General features: G+C 50.2%; 1 protein-coding gene across 8 annotated transcripts in view; it reads left to right on the plus strand.

Annotated features, from left to right (window-relative positions):
* Nucleotides 1-21,087, plus strand: part of SIK3 (SIK family kinase 3) — a 244,593-nt gene that overhangs the window by 214,261 nt on the left and 9,245 nt on the right. For 4 of the 8 annotated variants that reach the window (XM_027036590.2, XM_027036584.2, XM_053204069.1 and 1 more), the window contains 10 exons: nt 963-1,116; nt 1,379-1,534; nt 4,650-4,720; nt 6,987-7,130; nt 10,859-11,009; nt 11,763-11,888; nt 12,137-12,222; nt 12,731-12,840; nt 13,802-14,141; nt 14,737-15,632. In XM_027036590.2, coding sequence (XP_026892391.2) covers nt 963-1,116; nt 1,379-1,534; nt 4,650-4,720; nt 6,987-7,130; nt 10,859-11,009; nt 11,763-11,888; nt 12,137-12,222; nt 12,731-12,840; nt 13,802-14,141; nt 14,737-15,632 — 2,234 coding nt within the window. The remainder of the gene's footprint in view (nt 1-962; nt 1,117-1,378; nt 1,535-4,649; nt 4,721-6,986; nt 7,131-10,858; nt 11,010-11,762; nt 11,889-12,136; nt 12,223-12,730; nt 12,841-13,801; nt 14,142-14,736; nt 15,633-21,087) is intronic. The other 4 variants (XM_053204065.1, XM_027036586.2, XM_053204067.1 and 1 more) reach the window with 4 other exon arrangements.

A 21,087-nucleotide genomic window follows, 5' to 3' on the forward strand; every position in this document is an offset into this window, starting at 1 on the left:
TGACTAATGATACGGCGTAATTTATGTAAGTCAAGAATTAAACTAAGTGAACAAGAATCCAAAACCATACCAAATAAGTACCAGTTTCCCAAAACATTTTCCCCAAACAGTCCTTTAGCATGATGCCCTCACAAGGGGAAATGTACCGAAGGCTGGCTCTGTCTGTGTTTGTTCTGCATTTGAAGACTTTCAACGTTAAAAATAGCCTTACCTCTTTTCTGGATATTTCCTCTACTCTGTTGGGAAGAGGAGGTTAGAGCAAGAGTTCTCTTGAGAGTTCAATTAGGGGCAAAGCTAGTGTTCTTATGAATTCCTTTTTCCTCTGAGCGATTTCCAAAAAAGCCTCCCGAGGCCTGCTGATTGCTTGCTTTACGTTTCTCATTCTCGGCCTGTGATCAAACAGGCAACAGGGGAACATTCTGGCTACGAAGACTGTCAGCTGCAGAGGGGTGGAGTCCTGTGTCACTCTGTCAGTGGAAAGATCTCTTATTTGAAAGCATGCTGTAAACCTCACTGTTGGAGCATGAGAGCCCTGCACATCCACTACTTATCTGTCCCATCAGGCACTGACAGGAGTAATTACATTCTTTCCCTGGTGAATCAGTTGCTACTTTGGGAAGCCATTGTTTCAGTGGATGGTCTGTGTCCTCCAGAAACTTGCTGTTCACCTCCAGGCTTTGAAAACCCGAACTGGACCGGTGCCACTATTTCCTCTTGGCTCAAAGCTATTGGTTGTACATGAGAGGTCAATGAAGAATAGCAAGCCCCAGTCCCAAACAGTAGAATGGCAGAGAGCCAGATTCCATACACTAGGCTTCTCCTTGCTTTGGGGCCTTAGAAGTACAAATTGAGGAGGAAAGGAGAGAAGTAAAATATGTTGTGCTGAACTTAGTAGTGTCATCAGTTTGGAGATCCGAGTAAGAGCATTGACCCACCTCCTCTGTCATCCTGTTTCCTTCCAGCACGGAAGTTATGGAAGACCTGCAGAAGCTCCTGCCTGGTTTTCCTGGAGTCAACCCTCAGGCCCCATTCCTGCAGGTGGCCACTAACATGAACTTCATGCACAACCTGCTGCCCATGCAAAACTTGCAACCAACTGGACAGCTTGAGTACAAGGTACCTGGATGTGGGAGAGGACTTGCCCCGTGGAGAAACACATTTGAGCTTCCTCTGAGAGCCTTTGAGGGACCTCGCCCAGGATTTAAGGGTACCCTATAGCAAAGGCTGATTTCTCTTGCACAGCAGCTTGGGTGACAGGGAGGATCAGTCTGTACATACTTGAAGGATCCCCTCATTTCAGTGGGCCAGAGTACTGGTCTTTTCTCCCTCCCCCTTTCCCCTCTCACCGCTCTGTCCTGCCCACTTGTACTTGCGACAGGAGCAGTCCCTCTTACAGCCTCCCACCCTACAGCTGCTGAATGGAATGGGCCCCCTCGGCCGGAGGGCATCGGATGGAGGAGCCAACATCCAACTACATGCCCAGCAGCTGCTGAAGCGCCCACGGGGACCCTCCCCGCTTGTCACCATGACGCCAGTGAGTAGCGGCACAGGGCCCGACCGACTTTCTCAGAGACTTTTGATAAAGAAGTTGCGGGCCTACGGCTGGGAACCCAAGGTCACCAACCTAAATATTGGAATGTCCTCTTCCTCTAACGTCTGATGCTCAGTGTATTCCCATTTTCCTCAGGCTTGTAGGATTTTCCAGACTTAACGTGTGGCGAACTCCTTTACTTAACCAAAGAGTTACTACGCTGAAGCCTTTTTCCTCAATGGGCCACTTACAGGCCCCCCCACCCACCCACCTTGAGTGCTGCCACAGCCTCGCAGGCCACAGTGAGTCGCAGTGGCCTGACTTACACAGCCCTCGCCCCGTGACTCCTCCCTGCCAGAGGGCGGCGCCTAACAGTTTTCTCTAGCATGCACTGCCCTTTACACTGGCCTGCAAGATTATCTTGTCACCAGCCCTCTCTCCTTGATTAACACTACTTGACATTTTCGGTACGACCTGGATTAGTCGATTATTTGGCTTCCATAAACTCTAACCTAGTCAGTTGGTATCTCTCAGCCCCATCTTTTTTATTTTATATGTATATAGAGAGATACACGCACGCACACATAATGGTAACCTTCAAAGATTCTTTTCCTTCCCTGGGTTCTGGTTATTTTCCTGTCGTAGGTAAACTCATTCTTTCATTCATTCATTCAGTCCTACAGCACCCCATGATTGGGTGCTAACTGCATCCATAGCTCTTACTAGGTTTTTAGGGCTGTGCTTCTCAACATACCTCTTGCTGAGGACCTTTTTCCCCCTTCAATCCATCATGGGATTAATACCTTTGTAAAATACAAAGAAGTGAATAATCAGAGAAATAACAATTTTAAAACATACAACATACAAGGCTAGATTGTCAACAGACAGAATTGCTCTGTTAAATTGCTATAAAGGTTTCTAAAAGCTTACTCTTTATTTCTGTACTAACTTTACCATGGATTGGTAACAAAACACTTTGTGAACCCACACGGGTCCGTGGGCCACACTTCCAGTAACAGGGCTATCGGGAAAAGGAAGGATCAGCATATGTGAAGTGTCGGAATAATAGTAGAAAGCCATGTGTGATTAAGTGCCAGAGTGAGTGTTGTGGACTAGGCTGTGGCAGAGGCATTCAGGGAAGGACAAGAACAATGCAGGTTATGAAGGATCGGGAACAGCTCTGTGGGAGGTAGAGTGACATACTCTGTCCACTGTAACTTTTTGCCAAGGTCACTAACAAACTTTTGTTGATAGATCTGGTGGGCATTTTTAATCTTGATCTTTTTGGATCTTCCAACTGTATTAGTCACCGCTGACCATTTTTTTCTCTTTAAGATACTGTCTTCTTTTGGCTTCTGTGGTACTACATTCTCATTTTCCTCCTGCCTCTCCTTTTCCGGTTCCTTTTTCTGCTTGTTCCTTAAAGTCCGTGAAACCCACATTTTATCTTAGGCCCTCTTTCCATCTCATTTTACACACTCTCTCTGGATGATCTTGTCCACTCGCATAATCTCAGTTACCGAGTGATTCTTGAGCTCAGAACCCTCTTCTCTTCTGCATTGTCCACTTCGCACAGCTGACTGCCTCCGGCAGAGATTTAGTTGGTTATCCCAGAAGTCCTCACAATTTTAATTCGACATGTCCTCAGATGACGGCGTGTAACCTGTTCCTCCTCCTGGGTGACAGTGACTGGCACTGTTGTTCTCCTGGTTACACAAGCTAGAAATGTGGGATCTGTCTTAACTCTTCCCTCTCCCTCACCCCTGTATCAAGTCAGTTATCCAGTGCTTACTTCCGTCCTCCACCGCTCCTTCCGGAAGTCGCTGTCATCCTTTGCCGAGATTGACACAGTGGCCTCCTAACTAGCTTCCTTGCCTCCGGTCTTGTCCCCTAATCCCCACCACCAGCCCTTCTCACAATGCAACTCGAGCAAGCTAGCTTTCTAGAGTACAGATTTTATTAACATCATGTCCCTGCCTGAAATCCTTTAGTGATTCACCGCTGCCGCTCCTCAAAATATACTTCTTAATGTGGTATTCCAGGCCATTTATAACTGGCCACCGTATCCCTCTCCTGCCTCATCCATGGCCACTTCCTGCCTAACCCTGTTCACTCCAGCCTCAAGGAACTATAGTAAGGGATCGGAACACCCTAGCAGTATTTAAACATTGGAATTACTCCCACAGTTTTTGTTTTGTTTTATTGTGATCATCCATTAAGAAAAAAAAAAAAAAGGCTCTTTTGTGATAATGGAAGTATGACATTTTGCTCTAGTGCCTGAAGTATGGTGATTATGAGAGCCACCAGGCTGTGAGGAGCTATGAAGGATGTTCAGCACTCCCATCCTCATGTAGATGAGGACGTCACAATAATGCGTGCATCGTGGTGGTTCTCAATGCACGTGTGTGTTTGGGTGGGTGGCAGCTGTTTTCAAGCATTGAATCGCAACTGCACAATTATATGTGTACTAAAATGTGCTGTTAAAAAACCATCACGCTTTTCTGGCACTAGAGACATCTGAACACTGGTGATAACATTAATATGAAACAACAGGTCAGTGCCTAGACATTCCAGGTAAACAAGCTTCTACTGTATTTTCAGGTCCTCAGACACCTGCAGGCCTGCTCTTTTCTCTCAGCCTAGAAACCCCGAAGGCTGTGACCCTTTACCTCCATGCGCGGCCAGCTCCTGTCTACCCTTCGGGTCTCAGATGAAGTGTTACATTCCCCCGAGATGCCGTTAGAGGACTTGGGCATGCTATTCTGTAATTATCTGTTTACTTGTCTCTGTCCTCCACTGCACTGTAAAATGAGGGCAAGAACTGTATTTGTGAATTCACATTTTATCCTGGAACATAGTAGGCATTCAGCTCTTTGTTGGATGAATAAATGAATGAATGAAGATGACTCAGAGGAAGAAATCCAAATTAAAACCACCCGAGCGAGGTAAAAATGGAACGCTAGAAGGGCCTGTGAAAGTCCTGTATAACCCAGGGGTCCTGGGAAAGTTTCGTAAATAAGAAAATGAACAGAAAGGCCTGTCCCACGTCCGGTTTCTAGAATAAGAGCTCCTACAGAAGAAGCGCCACCTTGAGCTTTTCCTTCCTGTCTCTCTCCAGGCAGCGCCGGCAGTTACCCCTGTGGACGAGGAGAGCTCAGATGGGGAGCCAGACCAGGAAGCTGTGCAGAGGTAATGTGACATCTGGCAGTGCTCGCAGAGCGTCCTTGGGCAGGCTCCCCCTGCAACCAACGAAAGGTCACCTCTGCCCAAGGAGGTGGTACAGTGCAGCTTCAACATTTATGTGGTCTCTTTGCTCAAGCCAGATGGCATGTTCCTCCCCTCATGGAAGTAACAGAAGACTACCCAGAAAATGTCATTTCTGTAAGCACCACTGGAAGTCCCCTAAGTGACAGCAATAACCATAAGAACTTTTTCTCTCCTCCCTCCTTCCTTACTTGCCCCCTGCCTTCATATTTGCAACTCCGATAGTATTCACCAGGCGCAAAGCCTGCTCCTACCTGCCAAGAACTGTTTACTGAAAAGGAATTGGCGATCTGGGATGACAGTGATCCTAGCTAGTCTGGCCATGGACCTCTGGCATGGACTCTTCCTTTCCAGGAGAATGAATGCCTCTCGTACTGTTTGCCGTGTGCTTCTTCCATCCCCTTGTACCAACAAAGAGATAATGAAAAAAGAATATGGGATTCGGGCCAGGGACAGATGCAGATATCCATTGTTTGCAGAACCTTGTTGAGAGATGCCTAACTCGCAGAGAGTGGCAGTGACCATCAGGCGTGCTGTACTGTTCACTTTACCTCAGCCCCCATTAGCCGTGGTCTGCAGCCCCGTGCATGCCCCCCCACCCCCCATGGGAATTGTCTTTCTTACTTCCCGGGAAGGGCCGGGGCGGGGGTGGGGGCGGTTTGGACCAGAATCCAGCATGTATTTTCCCAGAAACACAGGTGTCCTTCAAGATTATATGTTTTTCCCTTGAGGGAAGTTGAAATAAAATGGTTTTCACGGGCTCTCGGGGAAACTTTGGGTGTCTTTATCAAATGGGTATGAAACCGCTGATGGCTTTCTCTTGGGCCAGTTGACATACCACCAATCACTCTATAGTCCGTTAACTGTTTTTAGCTTAAATGGGCAAAGTAGTTAAGAATGAAGCAAGACCACTTTTTAAGAACCTGACAGTTGCTGGCCAGTACTCTCTTCTTACCCCCAGCAGCTCTGTATGTGAGAGCTGCTGTTCAAAAAGAAGCTGGTCCCATTTGGAAAGAAGAGTGGAGAACAGGGTGTTGGCAGGCAGGTCAGCCAATAGAAGAAAAATTGTGGTAACCTTTTTTTTTCTTTTCTTTTTTCCCCTCTTGATGCTGTCGTTTCTATAGTTTGCTGATGGGCCCTGCTGGTGTCCTGGAAAAAAAACAAACAAACAAACTAGGAAACTTCCTGCCTTTCTACCGTAATTAATTAGATAGTTGCGTATCACTTTATCTTCTTTGTCTTGGATTTTACTTCCTCCGGCTCCACCTTCTTTTTTCTCGAGACCAACATTTAAAGGGTATTTAGATGGGGTACATCAGCCCATCAGTGCTGATGTAATGGGGAGGGATAATGCTTCTTCTGTGCACACCCAGGAAGAGCATCAGTGACAGGAGGAAGCCGTCAGCTAGATGAAGGGGGGCCCATAGCTTATGTTTGCTGTTGACTAAGTAGTGGATCCAATAGATCATTAGAATAAAAGTCATTAGCTTGTCAATTCCTAAGCTTTTGAAACTTGAGTTTTTCTCGCCTTGCCTTTTTTTCCCCTAAAACCAATTCTGAACATTTCATGTGGTTTCATTTCTTCATCCTCTAGAGAATGTGGTTCCCTCGGGACGATGTCCGTGTTTCTTCTCTGATGATTGACTTACAGTCATGGGGCAGGAGGGAAGGGGGGTTTTGAAAGCGCTCAGCCACAGTTGGAAGGACTTACAAGTGAGGACAGTCTCAAAACCCAGGGGCCATTGGGATCTAAAGACTCCATGGAGCCCTTCTGAATATCTCTCTTGGCTCATCTCTAGGAATAACTCTTAGGGCTCATTTCCTCCGACTTGGATTTTGGAAATTTGGAGGGCAAAGAGGAATAAAATTAACAAGTGGGAAACAAATTCTTCTTTCAAATGGCATGCAGTAAGGAAAATCGATCTTCTTTGTGAGCTCCCATCTGTTTTCTCTCTTCTCTCGGTGGCTGCTCTCAGGTCCCGAATCCAGCCGCTGCAGCGGTAAGCCAGCTTTTGTTGGCCAGCTGAACGTGTCTCACTTCCATCCAGCCAGGGATCTGTTTGCCGCTGAGCCCTTTCTGAGCTCTGGCACGATTTCATTCTGAGTGCTTTGGATGAACTTCTGATGCTTCTTGCTGAGGAACATTCCTGTCTGTCTTTTTTACTATGAAATGTGTTCCTGCCTGTTGCAGGTACTTGGCAAATAGGTCCAAAAGGCACACACTGGCCATGACCAACCCTACAGCTGAGATCCCACCGGACCTACAGCGGCAGCTAGGACAGCAGCCTTTCCGTTCCCGGGTCTGGCCTCCTCACCTGGTACCTGATCAGCATCGGTGAGTAGCCACATGAGCTACATGAGCTCCTCAAGGCTCATTGGGCAGGCACCCTCCTTGCTGTGCTTCCAGTGACGGTGACCCACATCGAGGCTTTAAACAGCATCCTGAGCTCACATCTTCTCAGCTCCTTTCACTAAGCAGTGCGCAGGGCAGTACGAGATTCTTCTTTCCCTTTCCCTTGTAGACATGTTTATGGTCTGCAGTTGATTCTCGTGATTCTAGGTGTTGACTCAGAGATGAGATTGAACTTGAAACCTGCAAGGAGGCCAGCTGGAAATGGGAGGATTTGTAGCCATATCGATAGACTGGGCCCTTAGTAACCCGTCACCTTCCAAAGCCTGAGCATTTCTTACCATGTCCCCACTGAACAGTGAGCTTGGACATGGAGGAAGGACCATCCCTTTGTGAATGGTGGAGCAGAGATACTACATTCTCTTGAGTGTTGTGCTCAAGAAGTCATTCTTGCAATAATATTCTGAAGGCTGAAATCTTTTACTAGGTCTCTGTTACAATTGTAATTCATCCTCTTGAAGAAATAACAAGCTTAAGCTTCCTGGCCAAGGAAACGTCGTAAAACTGAGTACAAGTAAGCCTGGGAGCACAGGGGAGTGACCCCTGCCTCTGGCTTAAGAAGGTGACTACCTTCTGCAGACACTTCGACGACTACAGTTCTTAGCTGTGTCCACCCCAAAGCTGTCCCCCGTCTCATGGGCCACACTTCCCAAGCCACCACCGATTGCTAGAGCTCATTTTATTTCCATCTCGTTGGGAGGATGGTGAAAGCAGCCTTACTTGGGAAAGTTGAAAAGCAGTCGGGTTCCAAGGAAAGGAAGTTTGTGGATGCGTTGTTATTAAATCTGGTCGCCAGCTCACACTGGCGAGCTTGACAGCAGTGTTTTTATTGTGACTAGTTCCCCGTCAGGCGTCCGCACAATCAGCAGGGACAGGTGGACTCTGTGCAGACCGAGACATAATCAGTGCTGCGTTGGCAACTCTGAGAGAAGGCAGATAAGCTCTTCTAGACGACCGTGAATAACCGTAAAAATGGTCTGGTAGGGACTAGCAGGAATGGCGGCTCTCAAATAGAACGGTGTCCCTGGCCCGGAGAGACAGTGTTGTTCCGAGGAGAATCTCTCAGGACCTGCGCTGTGAGGGCACTGCACGGAAAGGTCCTCGGAGTAGTTATTGGAGGGCTGCCCCTCCCCACCCCAACCCCCGCCATAAATTTTCTGTGATTTCTCAACAGCTCTGAGCTCTCCACTGTTACCTAACAGAACCTCTGTCTCTTTGTTCCTCCTTGTTTCTGTCCTCCCTGCCTCCACAGCCTGACAGTTTTTTAGCCTCTGTCAGGGTCTGCAGTTGAGCTGAAGTCCATCGGGTGTCCCGACTTTATTGAACGCGCTCCTCAGGAGATAGTCTTCGTGGGGAAACGTGAAGGTCGGCACCTGCCCCACAGTCAGCCTTTATTGCGGAGTCTCGGGCCTGTTTACGCTTGTTTAGTGAGGAAGGCCACGGTGGCAACAGCCCCGTTTGTGTCACGGCTCCCTGTCAGGGCCTGGCCCGTCTGCTTTCGTGTGGACACTCTCGGTAGAGTGTTTCAAGGGTTTCCTGTGGTCAAGCGAGTTTGAATTGGAATGAACGTTCGATGAGTGGCACCTTGTGTGAGGTGGGGCACTGATACAAACTGGTGTGTGCGGAGGGGGTTACTGTAAAACTATGGCAACACCAGAGACCGAAATCGGTCTTCAGAGGAAAAGAGAAACTTTGCAAAGCCGTAAAACACTGGACTTGAGTGGCCGAGACAGATTATTGAGTCCCTCTCATTTTCTGGAGGAAATGGCTTAAAAACAGCATAGACATCTGTTCTTCCGGGGTATAATTCATGAAGTCCAGTGTGGGGACAGAAGAGGGGTCTCCTCAACCTTTTCAATCCTGAAAGTATAATTTAAAAAAAAAAAAAAAAAAAAAAAAAACTTATTTTAAGTGTAATTTAAAAAACGAACACAGAATGGATTTTTTTTTGAGGTGGGGAACCAAGTTCCTGTTTGGAAAGTGTAGTGGGAATATCAGCCTCATAGGAGGCTGTCCCGAGCTCGAACGTGATTGCTGATAAAAGTAAAACACAAATCGGTCTCGTCAGTGCTTCCGAAATGAGCAACTGCATCGGAACCGTCCCTCTCGAGTTTCTGTGCCGGACTGACCTGGGTCGGTCCTGAGCTTCTGGAAAAGTCATGAAACACCTCGGCCTGGGAGTTGCCACTCTGACAGAAGAGAGTGGGTTTTGTGCAGTCAGGTCGTATTCACCACCCGAAGAGCACAGCTTTCTGAGGGAATCTGAAACGGGTCCAGTGTCAGAAAATATTGAAAGCCTGAGGCTCTGATTTTAGGAGAAAACAGTATTATTTGCCTGCTTTGACTCCAGACCCTCGAAGTAGAAACAAGACTAGGAAGTACTGAGATGTTCCTGGAAAGAGGCTTTCGTGATTGCTGCCTCTGGAGTGTGTCTGCCAAAGTCACGTGTCTTGTGTTACACCTGTGTGTCCGTGCTCATGTCCTGCGTGCACCTCCGTGCCGAGCTTCGGGTGGAGCCTGACCCCAAAGTCCTCCTTCGCGAAGGCAGGGCAGAGGGCTTTCCCCCGCGTCCAGGACCCCTGACTGCTCTGCACACAGCCATCGGAGCCTCCGAGGCCCTCCCCATCTGCATTGTATTTGAGCTCGCTGCTCACCCTGCTTCCTTAGCCTTGTTCTGCTTCAGTCCAGAGCGAGCAGCTAGCCAGGCGGTACAGCATTTCACCCATGGTTCAGTGTGATACCATCTCCGCCCTGGACATGAAACCCTGATCCTCTCCATCAGCTGCTGGAATGCTGCCTGGGCAGTCTTTTATCTGCTTACCTCAACCCTAAAACATCTCGTTCTGATTAGGTGACAAAGGTGTTAGCTTCTGACTCTGATGCTGTCATTCTTTCTCTCTGTGAGATACTGGCTGTGCTCTGACTGAGCAGTGGGGTTTTGTAGGCAGTCCACACGATTCCTCTGTTGTTAGGGGGCTGGGGGGAGGCATGCCGCTCTGGGCAGTGAATTTTCACAGCGGGCAACCTTATTCGCGTTGACCGGTTTCGTGTGCAGGATCTTGAGGCCCACATTCCTTAAGAATGTGCTGTCTCCATCTGGGGATCAGAAGCCCCCCCCTCAACTTTCCTCCCACATGAACCTCCACCCTCCACTTTCTGGCACAGAACCTATGACTTCCAAGCCAGGCCGTTGCCACAAAGCTGACTATAGTTTCCTTCGGGTCACACAGAGAGTACTGCTCAGGGAAAACCGGGTCAGACGGTGAATTTTAGGTTTCGAAAGACGCTAGAGAGTCCCGAGTATGAAAACAAGAGCCCCCATACAGCTTGGCCTGAGGGCTACGGAGAGGCTCTTCTGTCTGACCTAGTGTATCTGTAAGAACTGGATGTATTTGATTCCAGGACCTCACCGGGCTTGGAAATTAAGCCAGCTCAAGGTAAGTGGAAATGGAAGACGTGCAGCTGGAGTTCTGTAAAGGGCAGCAGGCTAGGGAAATGGCTGGCCTCGGAGATGGCCCGGAAATGGCATAATACACAGACAGGGCTGCACGTGCAGCCAGCCATCTTTGCGTTCTTCTGGAACAGCAGTCCCTGGGTGATGTGGTCAAAGGCCCTGAGTCCTCGCCCCTGACCTTCTCTTCCCATGTATTTAGCTCTACCTACAAGGACTCCAACACCCTGCACCTCCCCACGGAGCGTTTTTCCCCCGTGCGCCGGTTCTCAGATGGGGCTGCAAGCATCCAGGCCTTCAAAGCTCACTTGGAAAAGCTGGCCAACAGCAGCAGCATCAAACAGCTGCAGCAGGTAATGGGAGAGACGGCCGGCACCTCTGGAGAAGCGTGGGGAACGCAGAGCAATAGCGTGGAGGACCGGGGTGGCAAACCTCAGCCCTGTTCGTGTCAAGGTTCAGATCCGTGTAGCTTCCCAACGCTCTTTGCTTACTCCCTGGTATGTACAGCTTTCCCCAGGATCAAACTTGCTCAGCCCCCGAGGGTCTGGGTTTTTCTCCTGTCAGTGTAATATTTAGAGAAGGACTTCCGGGCTTGGGTTTCAGTGGGAAGCCCCAGGGAAGATACCTCTAAGCAAGCTTGGCATTCTGCTCCTTACTTCTGGCCACTGGCCGTTGCTGGAACCTGCTCAGTGCTGTTACCGCCCAGCACGTCCTCCGGTGGGGAGGGAGTGGCGCTCCCAAAGGAAGGAAGTGTACCTCCAGGCTTGTGTGAAGGGCCACCGTCCTTCCTGCCTCTCTGATGACCAGGCTCCAGGCGACGTGTGCTTCGTGTACGGATTGCACACCGGACGCTCTCTCTCACACACGGGCCCCTCTTGGCCTTTTCCGTTCACTCACCCAACACGGAAGGGGAATATATTGAGTACACGAATACCCGCATACGTGCGTTAGTTGCTCTCTGAGGACCCCGGTCCTCTCTCGGGGCTCTTTCTGCCCACAGGACCTCGGGGGGCAGGTCTGCATCTGCTGACGTAGCTGCATGCGGGGGCGGGGGCGGGGGCGGGGGCCGGTTGCAGCCCACCTGTATGAGCTGCCTTTCCCTTCAGGAGTGTGAGCAGCTGCAGAAGATGTACGGGGGGCAGGTTGACGAAAGAGCCCTGGAGAAGACCCAGCAGCAGCACGTGCTGTACCAGCAGGAGCAGCACCACCAGATCCTCCAGCAGCAGATCCAGGTGGGCCTCCACTCTCCGCTCTCTCCAGCTTGTGTGGGGCGTGAGGGTTTTGGAGGAGGCCACGCAGGGCAGAGCGGACTTGTGTTTGTGGTTGACGCGTGTGAGGAGAGGTAACCAGACTTTCCGATGAACCGCCAGAGCATGAACCTCAGTCACAGACCGCTGTTTCTGTTTCTGGCCTTCCTGGGAACAGCTCCGATTCATCTTCAGGCTCACGGTCCTTCTTCTCCTTTCCCCCATATGTTTAGGATTCTATCTGTCCTCCTCAGCCTTCTCCACCTCTCCAGGCTGCATGTGAAAATCAGCCAGCCCTCCTCACCCACCAGCTCCAGAGGTAACGAAGCACTTGTTTCACGCCCAGGCCGCTGTCTCTATGGCTCGCCGTCCTTGGCCCGACTCGTATGGGAGACTTGGACTGGCTGTAGCGTTCGTCTCGGAAGAACATATATGAAAAGTGGAGAGGTCGACTTAAACGTTAGCTGCCTCCCTGAAATCCTGACTTTATTTGGTCCTTGTGCCACTTCATTTTCTTAGCCCCACAGGCAAAGTAATCTGGCAGCAAGACAGGCCCGGACACAGGCCCACTATGACCTGTGCCTCCCTTTGCGAAGTCTGGGAAGATAAGACGTGGGTGGGTCCTAAATACACTGTGGTAGGTGGTTTATGGATATTTTTCTAGCCCGGAGTCTTATCAAAACTTAAAAAAAAAAAAAAAAAAAAAAAAAAAAAGTTTCTGCTTATGTGTATCCTGTGACTGAAAGTAACATCAGGGGTTATATTGTCAGCTCAGGAAATTTACTTATTTATCTGGTTTTGTCTTTTGCTTTTGTTTTGTTTTTAAGGTTACGGATCCAGCCTTCAAGCCCACCCCCCAGCCACCCCAACAACCATCTCTTCAGACCACCCAGTAATAGTCCTCCCCCCATGAGCGGCGCCATGATCCAGTCTCACGGTGAGTTCAGGGGCGTAGACTGAGCCATGAAAAGCCACCTGGAGAAAATCAGTCCTAGTGTTGAGCGCAATAGGATTTAAGGGTATAGGCTCTGGAGTCAGACTGCCTTGGTTTGAATCCTGGTCCCAGCACCTCCTTAGCTGTGCAGCCTCAGATAGGTTACTTAACTTCTGCATGCCTGCACTTTTCCAAATGTAAAAGAGCGAAAATAATAGTATTTAATGAATAAATCTGAAAAGCACTTAGAAGTCTTTGGCACAAGATAGTTCTCGATAAAGGTTAACTGTTATTAATATTTTCGATAAAACCCCCTCCAACCCTACCGAATAAAAAGCTGCTACCAGAACCTTCCCCATTGTCGTGCCTCCATTTGGTTCTCCGTTGGCACGTGTGGGATCCTCTCTTGTGGGTGTTTAGGAGGAGGGAAAGATGAGTGTTCCCTAATTGGTATGAGTCTTCAGAGACCAGCGATCTGAGGATTTAGTATTGCCCAAATTAATAGTCTCTTAAGTAATGCCACACAGTGTAGATCCCCTGAAGAGTCTGAATTGGTCTCTGGGCCCTGCCTACTCAATGTGGGGTCCCCCGACCAACAATACCAGCAGGAAAAGTAGAGTCTCAGGTCCCATCTCGAGCCTGCTCAATCACAGTCTGCATTTGAGCAAGATCGCTGGGCCATTTGCATGTATGTGTGAGTTTGATAAGCTCTGCCCTAGATCAGAGCTACTCAAAGAATAGTCTGGGACCAGCTCTCAGACAACTTACTTGAAAATACAGATTCTGGGGGTAGGACCCAGGAATCTGTGTTTTACCCAGCCCTCCAGATGAGTCTTCCACACGCTGAAGTTTGTGAAGCACCGATCTAGATGGCATCTGGTTTGAGTGTCCTCATTGGCTCCTGCTGCCTCCAGCTGGCACGCCGCCCAGGCGTTTGGTGACTCTAAGGTTCCTCTCTCTCCAGGTGCTGCGTCGCCCTCCCAGTTTCCGGGCTTACCGTCCCGCAGTGCTGTCTACCAGCAGCAGCCTGAGAACTGCTCCCCCCCTCCCAGCATGGCCCTCACCTGCCTGGGCATACAGCAGCCCGCCCAGTCACAGCAGGTGACCATCCAAGTGCAGGAGCCTGTTGACATGCTCGGAGGCATGCCAGGGGCCACTGCGGGCTCTGCCGGGCGGGGCATGTCCATGAGCCCCAGTGCCAGTCAGATTCAGATGCAGCACCGTACCAACCTGATGGCCGCCTTCAGCTATGGGCACCGCCCCCTGTCCAAGCAGCTGAGTGCCGACAGCGCGGAGGCCCACAGGTGAGGCTGCCTGAAGTCACCAGCCATCTGTCTAGGTGGTCCGGGTGGGAGGAAGCCCCTTAGCAGGGTGAGAGGGGAGAAGGGGAGGAGAACTCATCTGGCTGGGCTGTGCCCGTCTCCCCCTTTCTAACGTCAGGGCGGGTGGCTAAGGGGTGAACCTGAAACCTGTTTATTGACAGAGGAGGAAAATGACAAAGCTGCCTTCCTCTGTGTCTGCAAAGAAGAGAATGGCCCTATTAGAGGAATTTCTTAAAATGCCAGTTGTCCCTTGTCTGTCTCCTTAGGCTTCTTTCGCTCCCTGCCACTCTTACTCTAAGAGATGGGTGCTTTAGTCGCTCCGATAATGCTGTACAATAGGCCAAGTTGCCGTCTTCAAGCGGGAGCCGGATCTGTTCCGCACACAGCACCCCGTGTCCCTTGATGTTCCCGGAGAAGCGAATGAGCGGGGGTGGGGCCTGCACGCCCACCTCCCCTGCCGCACCCCAGTTCTCTGTGCCGGGGGCTCCCTGCTGAGGAAGGGTGGTAGCTGGCCCCGGGGGAGTCTAGCGCTCTCGCGACGTGGATGCCTGGTACTCACTCCCTTTTGTGTCTGCAGCTTGAACGTGAATCGGTTCTCCCCTGCTAACTACGACCAGGCGCATTTACACCCCCATCTGTTTTCGGACCAGTCCCGGGGATCCCCCAGCAGCTACAGCCCTTCAACAGGAGTGGGGTTCCCTCCATCCCAAGCCCTGAAAGTCCCTCCACTTGACCAATCGCCCACCTTCCCTCCCAGCGCACATCAGCAGCCACCGCACTATACTACGTCGGCGCTGCAGCAAGCCCTGCTGTCCCCCACGCCGCCAGACTATACCCGACACCAGCAGGTACCCCACATCCTCCAAGGACTGCTCTCCCCCCGGCACTCACTCACCGGCCACTCGGACATTCGGCTGCCCCCGGCAGAGTTTGCACAGCTCGTTAAAAGGCAGCGGCAGCAGCAGCAGCAGCAGCAGCAGCAGCAACAGCAGCAGCAGGAGTACCAGGAGCTCTTCAGGCACATGAGCCAGGGGGACGCTGGGAGTCTGGCTCCCGGTCTCGGGGGACAGAATATGACAGAGCGCCAGGCTTTATCGTATCAGAATGCTGACTCGTATCACCACCACCACACCAGCCCCCAGCACCTTCTCCAAATCAGGGCACAGGAACGCATGGCTCAGGCTTCCTCCCCCAGCCCGGCCCATGGGTACGCTCACCAGCCAGTGCTCACGCACTCGGAGAGCATGGAAGAGGAGGACCCCTGTGAGGCGGCCAAGGATGGCTTTCCAGACAGGACGAGCCCCAATACAGCGACCAGAGGTTGCCGTGACAGCACCCTACTCTTGAGTACTGGCGGACCCGGGGACCCCGAATCTTTACTGGGAACTGTGAGCCACGCACAGGAATTGGGGGTACATCCCTACCGGCATCAGCCACCTGCTGCATTCGGTAGAAGCAAGGTGTCCAGCCGAGGTAAGAGTCCCTTCGATGTAAAAGTCCCAGGCCTGTCTGTCCTCATTCACTTAACTCAGTGATGGTATCTTTTCCCAGCCAGGGCTCTGTGTTCCTAGGAGGAAAAGAATTCCTGAGAAGGCCTTCGGGACCTTCCAGGGGAGAAATATACAGGGCACGGGTACCGTTTGGTAAGGCGTCTGCTTTCAGAATAAAGAGGTAGCGATAGAAAACTAACACTTAGATAGCACAGCCAGCGGGAATAGTTCCTGTTTCCCCTAGTCACACCATGGCTCCTAGGAATCCAGAATTTCCTGTCTTCAGGAACACAGTCAGCCAGCGCTAGGGGAAGTATGACTTCGTGTAAGTCGTGTTGGACCAAGAGTCAAAAGAGCACCTCCGTTCTGGACTCACCTCTATCACGAAGGCGATAACTTGTCGCTTAATCCCTTGGGTTCATATTTTTCTCATCTGTGAAAAATGGGCAGGAGGAATAATGGCGCACGAGAGAAGCGCGTGCTGCTCCGAAACATGATGTAAACGCGAGGCGTTGTTACTACTCTGCTCAGCTCATTCGTGAGCAGAATACAGAATATCACAGCATCGTAAGGGGCCCCATGTGCATCATCCTATGTTGCTTTATATAACGGATGAGTGCGTTCGTTCGTTTCCATCCTGGAGGAGATCAGGATAACCAGCCGCTGGTCATACTTGGAAAATCTGGTTCCGTTGGCATCCTAGACACAATCTGCCCTGATTCCGTCCCCTCCACACAGATCATGGGACATGAGTTAATCCAGGAAAGGTAGAGCCTTGAAACCGAGCGGATCCCCCATCCTTCCCCTCTCGGAGCTACCTGCGTCTTCTGTCCTGTCCGTTAAGGTCAATGCACAAACTCCTAGGGGAATTAGGTTCCATGGCACAGAGTTGGACAGAAGGCCTTGCTCTGAATCCGTTTATGAAGAGGACTTGGCGCTTCCCGGCTGTGCTTATTGATGCACCGATAGGGGTGGCCATGTGGTTGCATAGGACAGTTTAAAAATCCTGGGCTTTGGAACAAATGGGTGCCATCCAGCTTAGAGGCCTGCATCAGGCAGGCATACTGTATTCACTTGTGGCTGCTGTGTTTGTAGGTGGACAAAGGATTGTGGAAGATTCCGGAACCAGGTCCTATGTGGAATGGCTGACAGACCTGGTGGGGATGTTTAAGCTTAGGGGAAAAAAGAGTAAGGAGAACCATCGTATCTACCAGAGGGAAGGAGGGATTAGACTCTTTGGGGTCCATATCACGGGCCAGGACCAAGAACAGGATAGAAGTTGCAGCAAATAAATGTCAACTCCTGGGGAAGACTGTAATAAGAACTTTCCAGAATAAGCTACCCTAGCGCCTCGGAGCCTCTTGTCACTGGGAGTGTTCCAGCAGAGGCAGGGTGATAGTATCAGGAATAGTGTGGAAAGGTTTCCTGTGTGAAGGAAAGCTTTCACCAGATTAGCATCCTATATTTGGCGTAAAAAAGAGAATGGCTAACATCTCTACGGGTGTCGTCCATGTGCCAGACACCCACTGCTATTCGTACGGAAATTCACTTAATCCTCGTAACAACCCCGTGAGGCAGTAGCTCTTCCTGTCCCCATTTTACCAGTAAGACAAATGAGGCACAGGTTATGTAATTCGCCCCCAAGGTCAACTGCTGTTAAGTGGCACCGAACCCAAGAGTTACTCTCAGCTCACTGCAGCAGGTGCTGACCCAGCATGTCCCGGTGTGCAAGGCAATGAGGAAGGAGCGAAGCTGGAGCAAATAGTGTAAACCCCCTGCTCCCCCCAACCTGCGTTGCCATGTATGAAAACACCTTTGGAAATGTTTTTCTTCAAAGATGCTAACTTCTCTTCGGTTTTCCCTCCTGTGTGACTCCTGTGTACAGAAAGGCCAGGGGGGCTTAACACCTGTATCCCATCATTGTCAGAGTATCGCCCCCCCCCTTGCCGGGGGTGCTGGTCTACTGGGTACCTAAAGCGAGGCAGAATGTAGCTGGCTGGTACGAGAGCTTTGGGAACACCAGATGGGGGACAGAAGGTTCTCAGTCAGAGGAGTGGGGTTTCCAGCATTAAGTGCTCTTTGAGTTGGGTTTTGGTGGATGGAGAGGAATTTCCCATTTGGCTGGAGCGGAGACGCAGGGGGCGGGACCAGTGGGTGGGAAGGTCTCTGTGAGGTTTGTGGTGGGGGGAGAGCAAGCAGGCTTGACAAGTTGGTGGTGTAGTGCACATCAGGGAAATCGTAGAAGCTAAGGGCAGGAATTTTCTTTTTTTTTTTTTTTTCACTTTTAAAATGCTAATTTATTATTTTTTAATTTTTTTAATTATTATTATGTTTAATGTTTATTTGTTTTTGAGGGAGAGAAAGAGCATGAGCAGGGGAGGGGCAGAGAGCGAGGAGACACAGAATCCGAAGCAGGCTCCAGGCTCTGAGCGGTCAGCACAGAGCCCCACGCGGGGCTCGAACTCATGAACGGCAAGATCATGACCTGAGTCACAGTTGGACACTTAACCGACCAAGCCACCTACGTGCCTGTAAAATGTTAACTTATTAAAGTTTAAGACAATTACATATGGTATAATAGTATACAGTGTGTTCTTTTTTTTTTTTTTAACATTTATTTTATTTTTGAGAGAGAGCGCACAAGGGAGGGAGGATCCAAAGCGGGCTCTGCGCTGACAGCAGAGAGCCCGACATGGGGCTTGAACCTGAGATCATGGCCTGAACTGAATTAATAAGTCAGACGCTTAACCGACTGAGCCACCCAGGGTGCCCCTACTGTGTGTTATTTATGCAGACACAAAGGGAAACTGGCTATTAAGTGAAAACAGAAATTGTGTCCGATAATAAATAGAACCAAAGTTCACAGCACCAGTGAACATTAATTTGTCTTTAATACCACTTTGCAAATTGTTTGTATCTGGGCAGAGGTTTTCTAAAATCCAGAGCATGATCTAGATCCAGCAACAGGTGCCTTCCCTTCCGGCCAGAGCTTCATGGTTGTGATTCTTGGGACAGATCTCCCCTACCTCCTCTCCTGGCTGAGCGATCATCATCCCTTGTCTGCTCCCTCTTCCTTCTCCCTACCTTCTCCCATCCACCACCATCACCATTCTCCCCTACAGCCCTCTCTTCCGCTCTCTGGAGGAATCTGGCCAGAAGCATATGCCTCAGGCTCTTAGCTCAAGACTCCCCTGTACCTGTTGCCTCATTATCAGTCTTGCCAGCATCTTCCCCCCCAAGTCCTCTTTTTTCTTAAATGTGACCTTTGATGTGAGCTTTTCTGGAAGCTGTAATAGCTCTTGCCCTGCTTGCTAGTACATTGTGGAGATTATTCTCCCTTGTGTCTACCCAGTTGGCTCTAAACTTAACTCTTTAACTCAGCTACAAGGTATGCCCGTTCTGGCTTGAGTGCCATTCACTTTGCCTCTAACATCTGTTCTTGTTTTGTGACTTTTGAAGCCACACGTACAGTTATCTTTAGCAAATGAAGCTGCCGGTTTATTACTGTGATTTTATAATCCAGTGCGGTGAGGCTAACGTGACAGGGAAACGCATAGCCTCGGAGAGGCCTGATGCTGCTCAAGAGTTAAAATCCCCATTGGGAATGTACACCTGTGTGTTTAAAATGGTGTCTCATCCTGAGGTGGCCCCATTGTCCTTACCTTAGCCCGAGCTGCCTCTGTGGGCCTGCCCTATAACCTCCCCTCCCTGTCTCTCCCTGCGTAATGAAGCTCATGCCCCCTGAGGGAAGAATGGAGTTCCCGTTTGTAGCACTTCTGCCCCGCGCTCGAGGCTCAGGCTCGCAGCTCACAGCCACCCTGGAATATACAGGTCACGACCCCTTTTACAGTAGAAACTGTGCCCCCACCATCTTTTGCTGCTTTAAGCTGCCATGATTCTATAATTTTAAGAACTTGAGAGCTTGGAGTATTACATTACCAAAGAACCATCAGATAATTTGCTGTCGCTTTTGCCAAGAAAGGTCATAATGCTATTCTCCCAGCTCACTCCAGGCCAGAGGGGGAGGCTCAAGCTTGTTTATCTCTCTGGACAGAGAGGAATGCCTGCTATTTCCTTTGATGACCCTTCCATCTCTGTGTAGTTACATGCTACTTCCCAAGCACTTCATCGGTTATTTCCACAACAACAGATCCAATCAAGTTCACTGAATGACAAGGTTGCACCAGACAGGATTGTAGGTGCTGTGGGGAGTGAGTGCAGGGATGAAAAGATAAAGACCCTGCCCTCAGGAAGCCTTTACTCTTCCGGGGGAAGGAAGGCAGGCTCATAAACAGCGTTACCCTGAAGGGGTACAGGATGAGCGCCGTAAGAGGCATAATTATTAAAGAATAGAGCTAGAGCGACCTTCTGAAAATTTCTTCAGGGTAGATGAACAGTGATCACTGGTGTTAGTCAAGGAAAATTGAATGCCACAGATCAGCGTCCACGGTCACCTCTTTCCTTTATGGCTGCTTCTACCCGTCATCGTGGGGCCAGGCCCTGCTGGGGCACTGAGCAGGCAACGTGCCCAAGGTGTTTCCAGCGTGCCTTCCAGGGCTTTCCATGTACCCTGCTGCCTGTCATCTCCCTGCCTGTCACTCTAGAAGGAGAAATAAGCTTTGTCTTCCCTCTGTGATATTACATACGCTTCATTTTTCCACCTGGCAAATGAGTAAGTACAACAGCATGACCGGTTTACACAGTGAGATTGCCAGCTGGACTGGCAAAGAACCACATCCTCTCCCCCGAGCCTCGTCGGCTTCAGCAGTTTATCTGCGGACTCAGGCCCCACAGAGGGTGAAACAATGACAGAGTGGGCCGGGTTCGCCCCTCAGAACCTTTAAGAGGAATCTGTACCCAAGTCATTTCTTTCCTTTTCTCTTAAAGCCCAGTAAATGAGTAAGGGTGAGTCAACATTGACAGATTCAATAGAGTGTTGTGCAAGCCGCCCCGAAGTTCCCGGGCGGTGGGTGGTGCGCACCGCGTCCCTCTGTGTGTTTGGCCCCTTGCGTGATCGGGTGCCCCCCCCTCCCGCCCCCGGACACTCTCGGCTTCGACCCTGGTCAGCACCTGAGGACGCTGCTCCCGGCGGTCCTCTTTCCACCAGTATTGGTGTATCCTTCCGTGAGCTTGACCATGCCCCTAGCTGCTGAACTGGCACAAGGCACCGAAGACTCGAGCCTGGGTCTCCTGTCCCTCGGTCACTAGGCTACTGGCCTTCCCTGCCCTGCACACACCCCCTCCCACTGGTCAGTAGAGTGCTATGGAGGGTCACAAAGGACTAGAGACTCAGGACTCAACATTCTTTTTTTTTTTTTTTTTTTTTTCAAAAAATTTGTAATGTTTTTATTTTTGAGAGAGAGAGAGAGAGAGACAGAGAGAGAGACAGAGCACAAGCGGAGGAGGGCCAGAGAAAGAGGGAGACACAGAATCCGAAG

The sequence above is a fragment of the Acinonyx jubatus genome, chromosome D1 (genome assembly GCF_027475565.1).
Source record: "Acinonyx jubatus isolate Ajub_Pintada_27869175 chromosome D1, VMU_Ajub_asm_v1.0, whole genome shotgun sequence".
NCBI lineage: Eukaryota > Metazoa > Chordata > Mammalia > Carnivora > Felidae > Acinonyx > Acinonyx jubatus.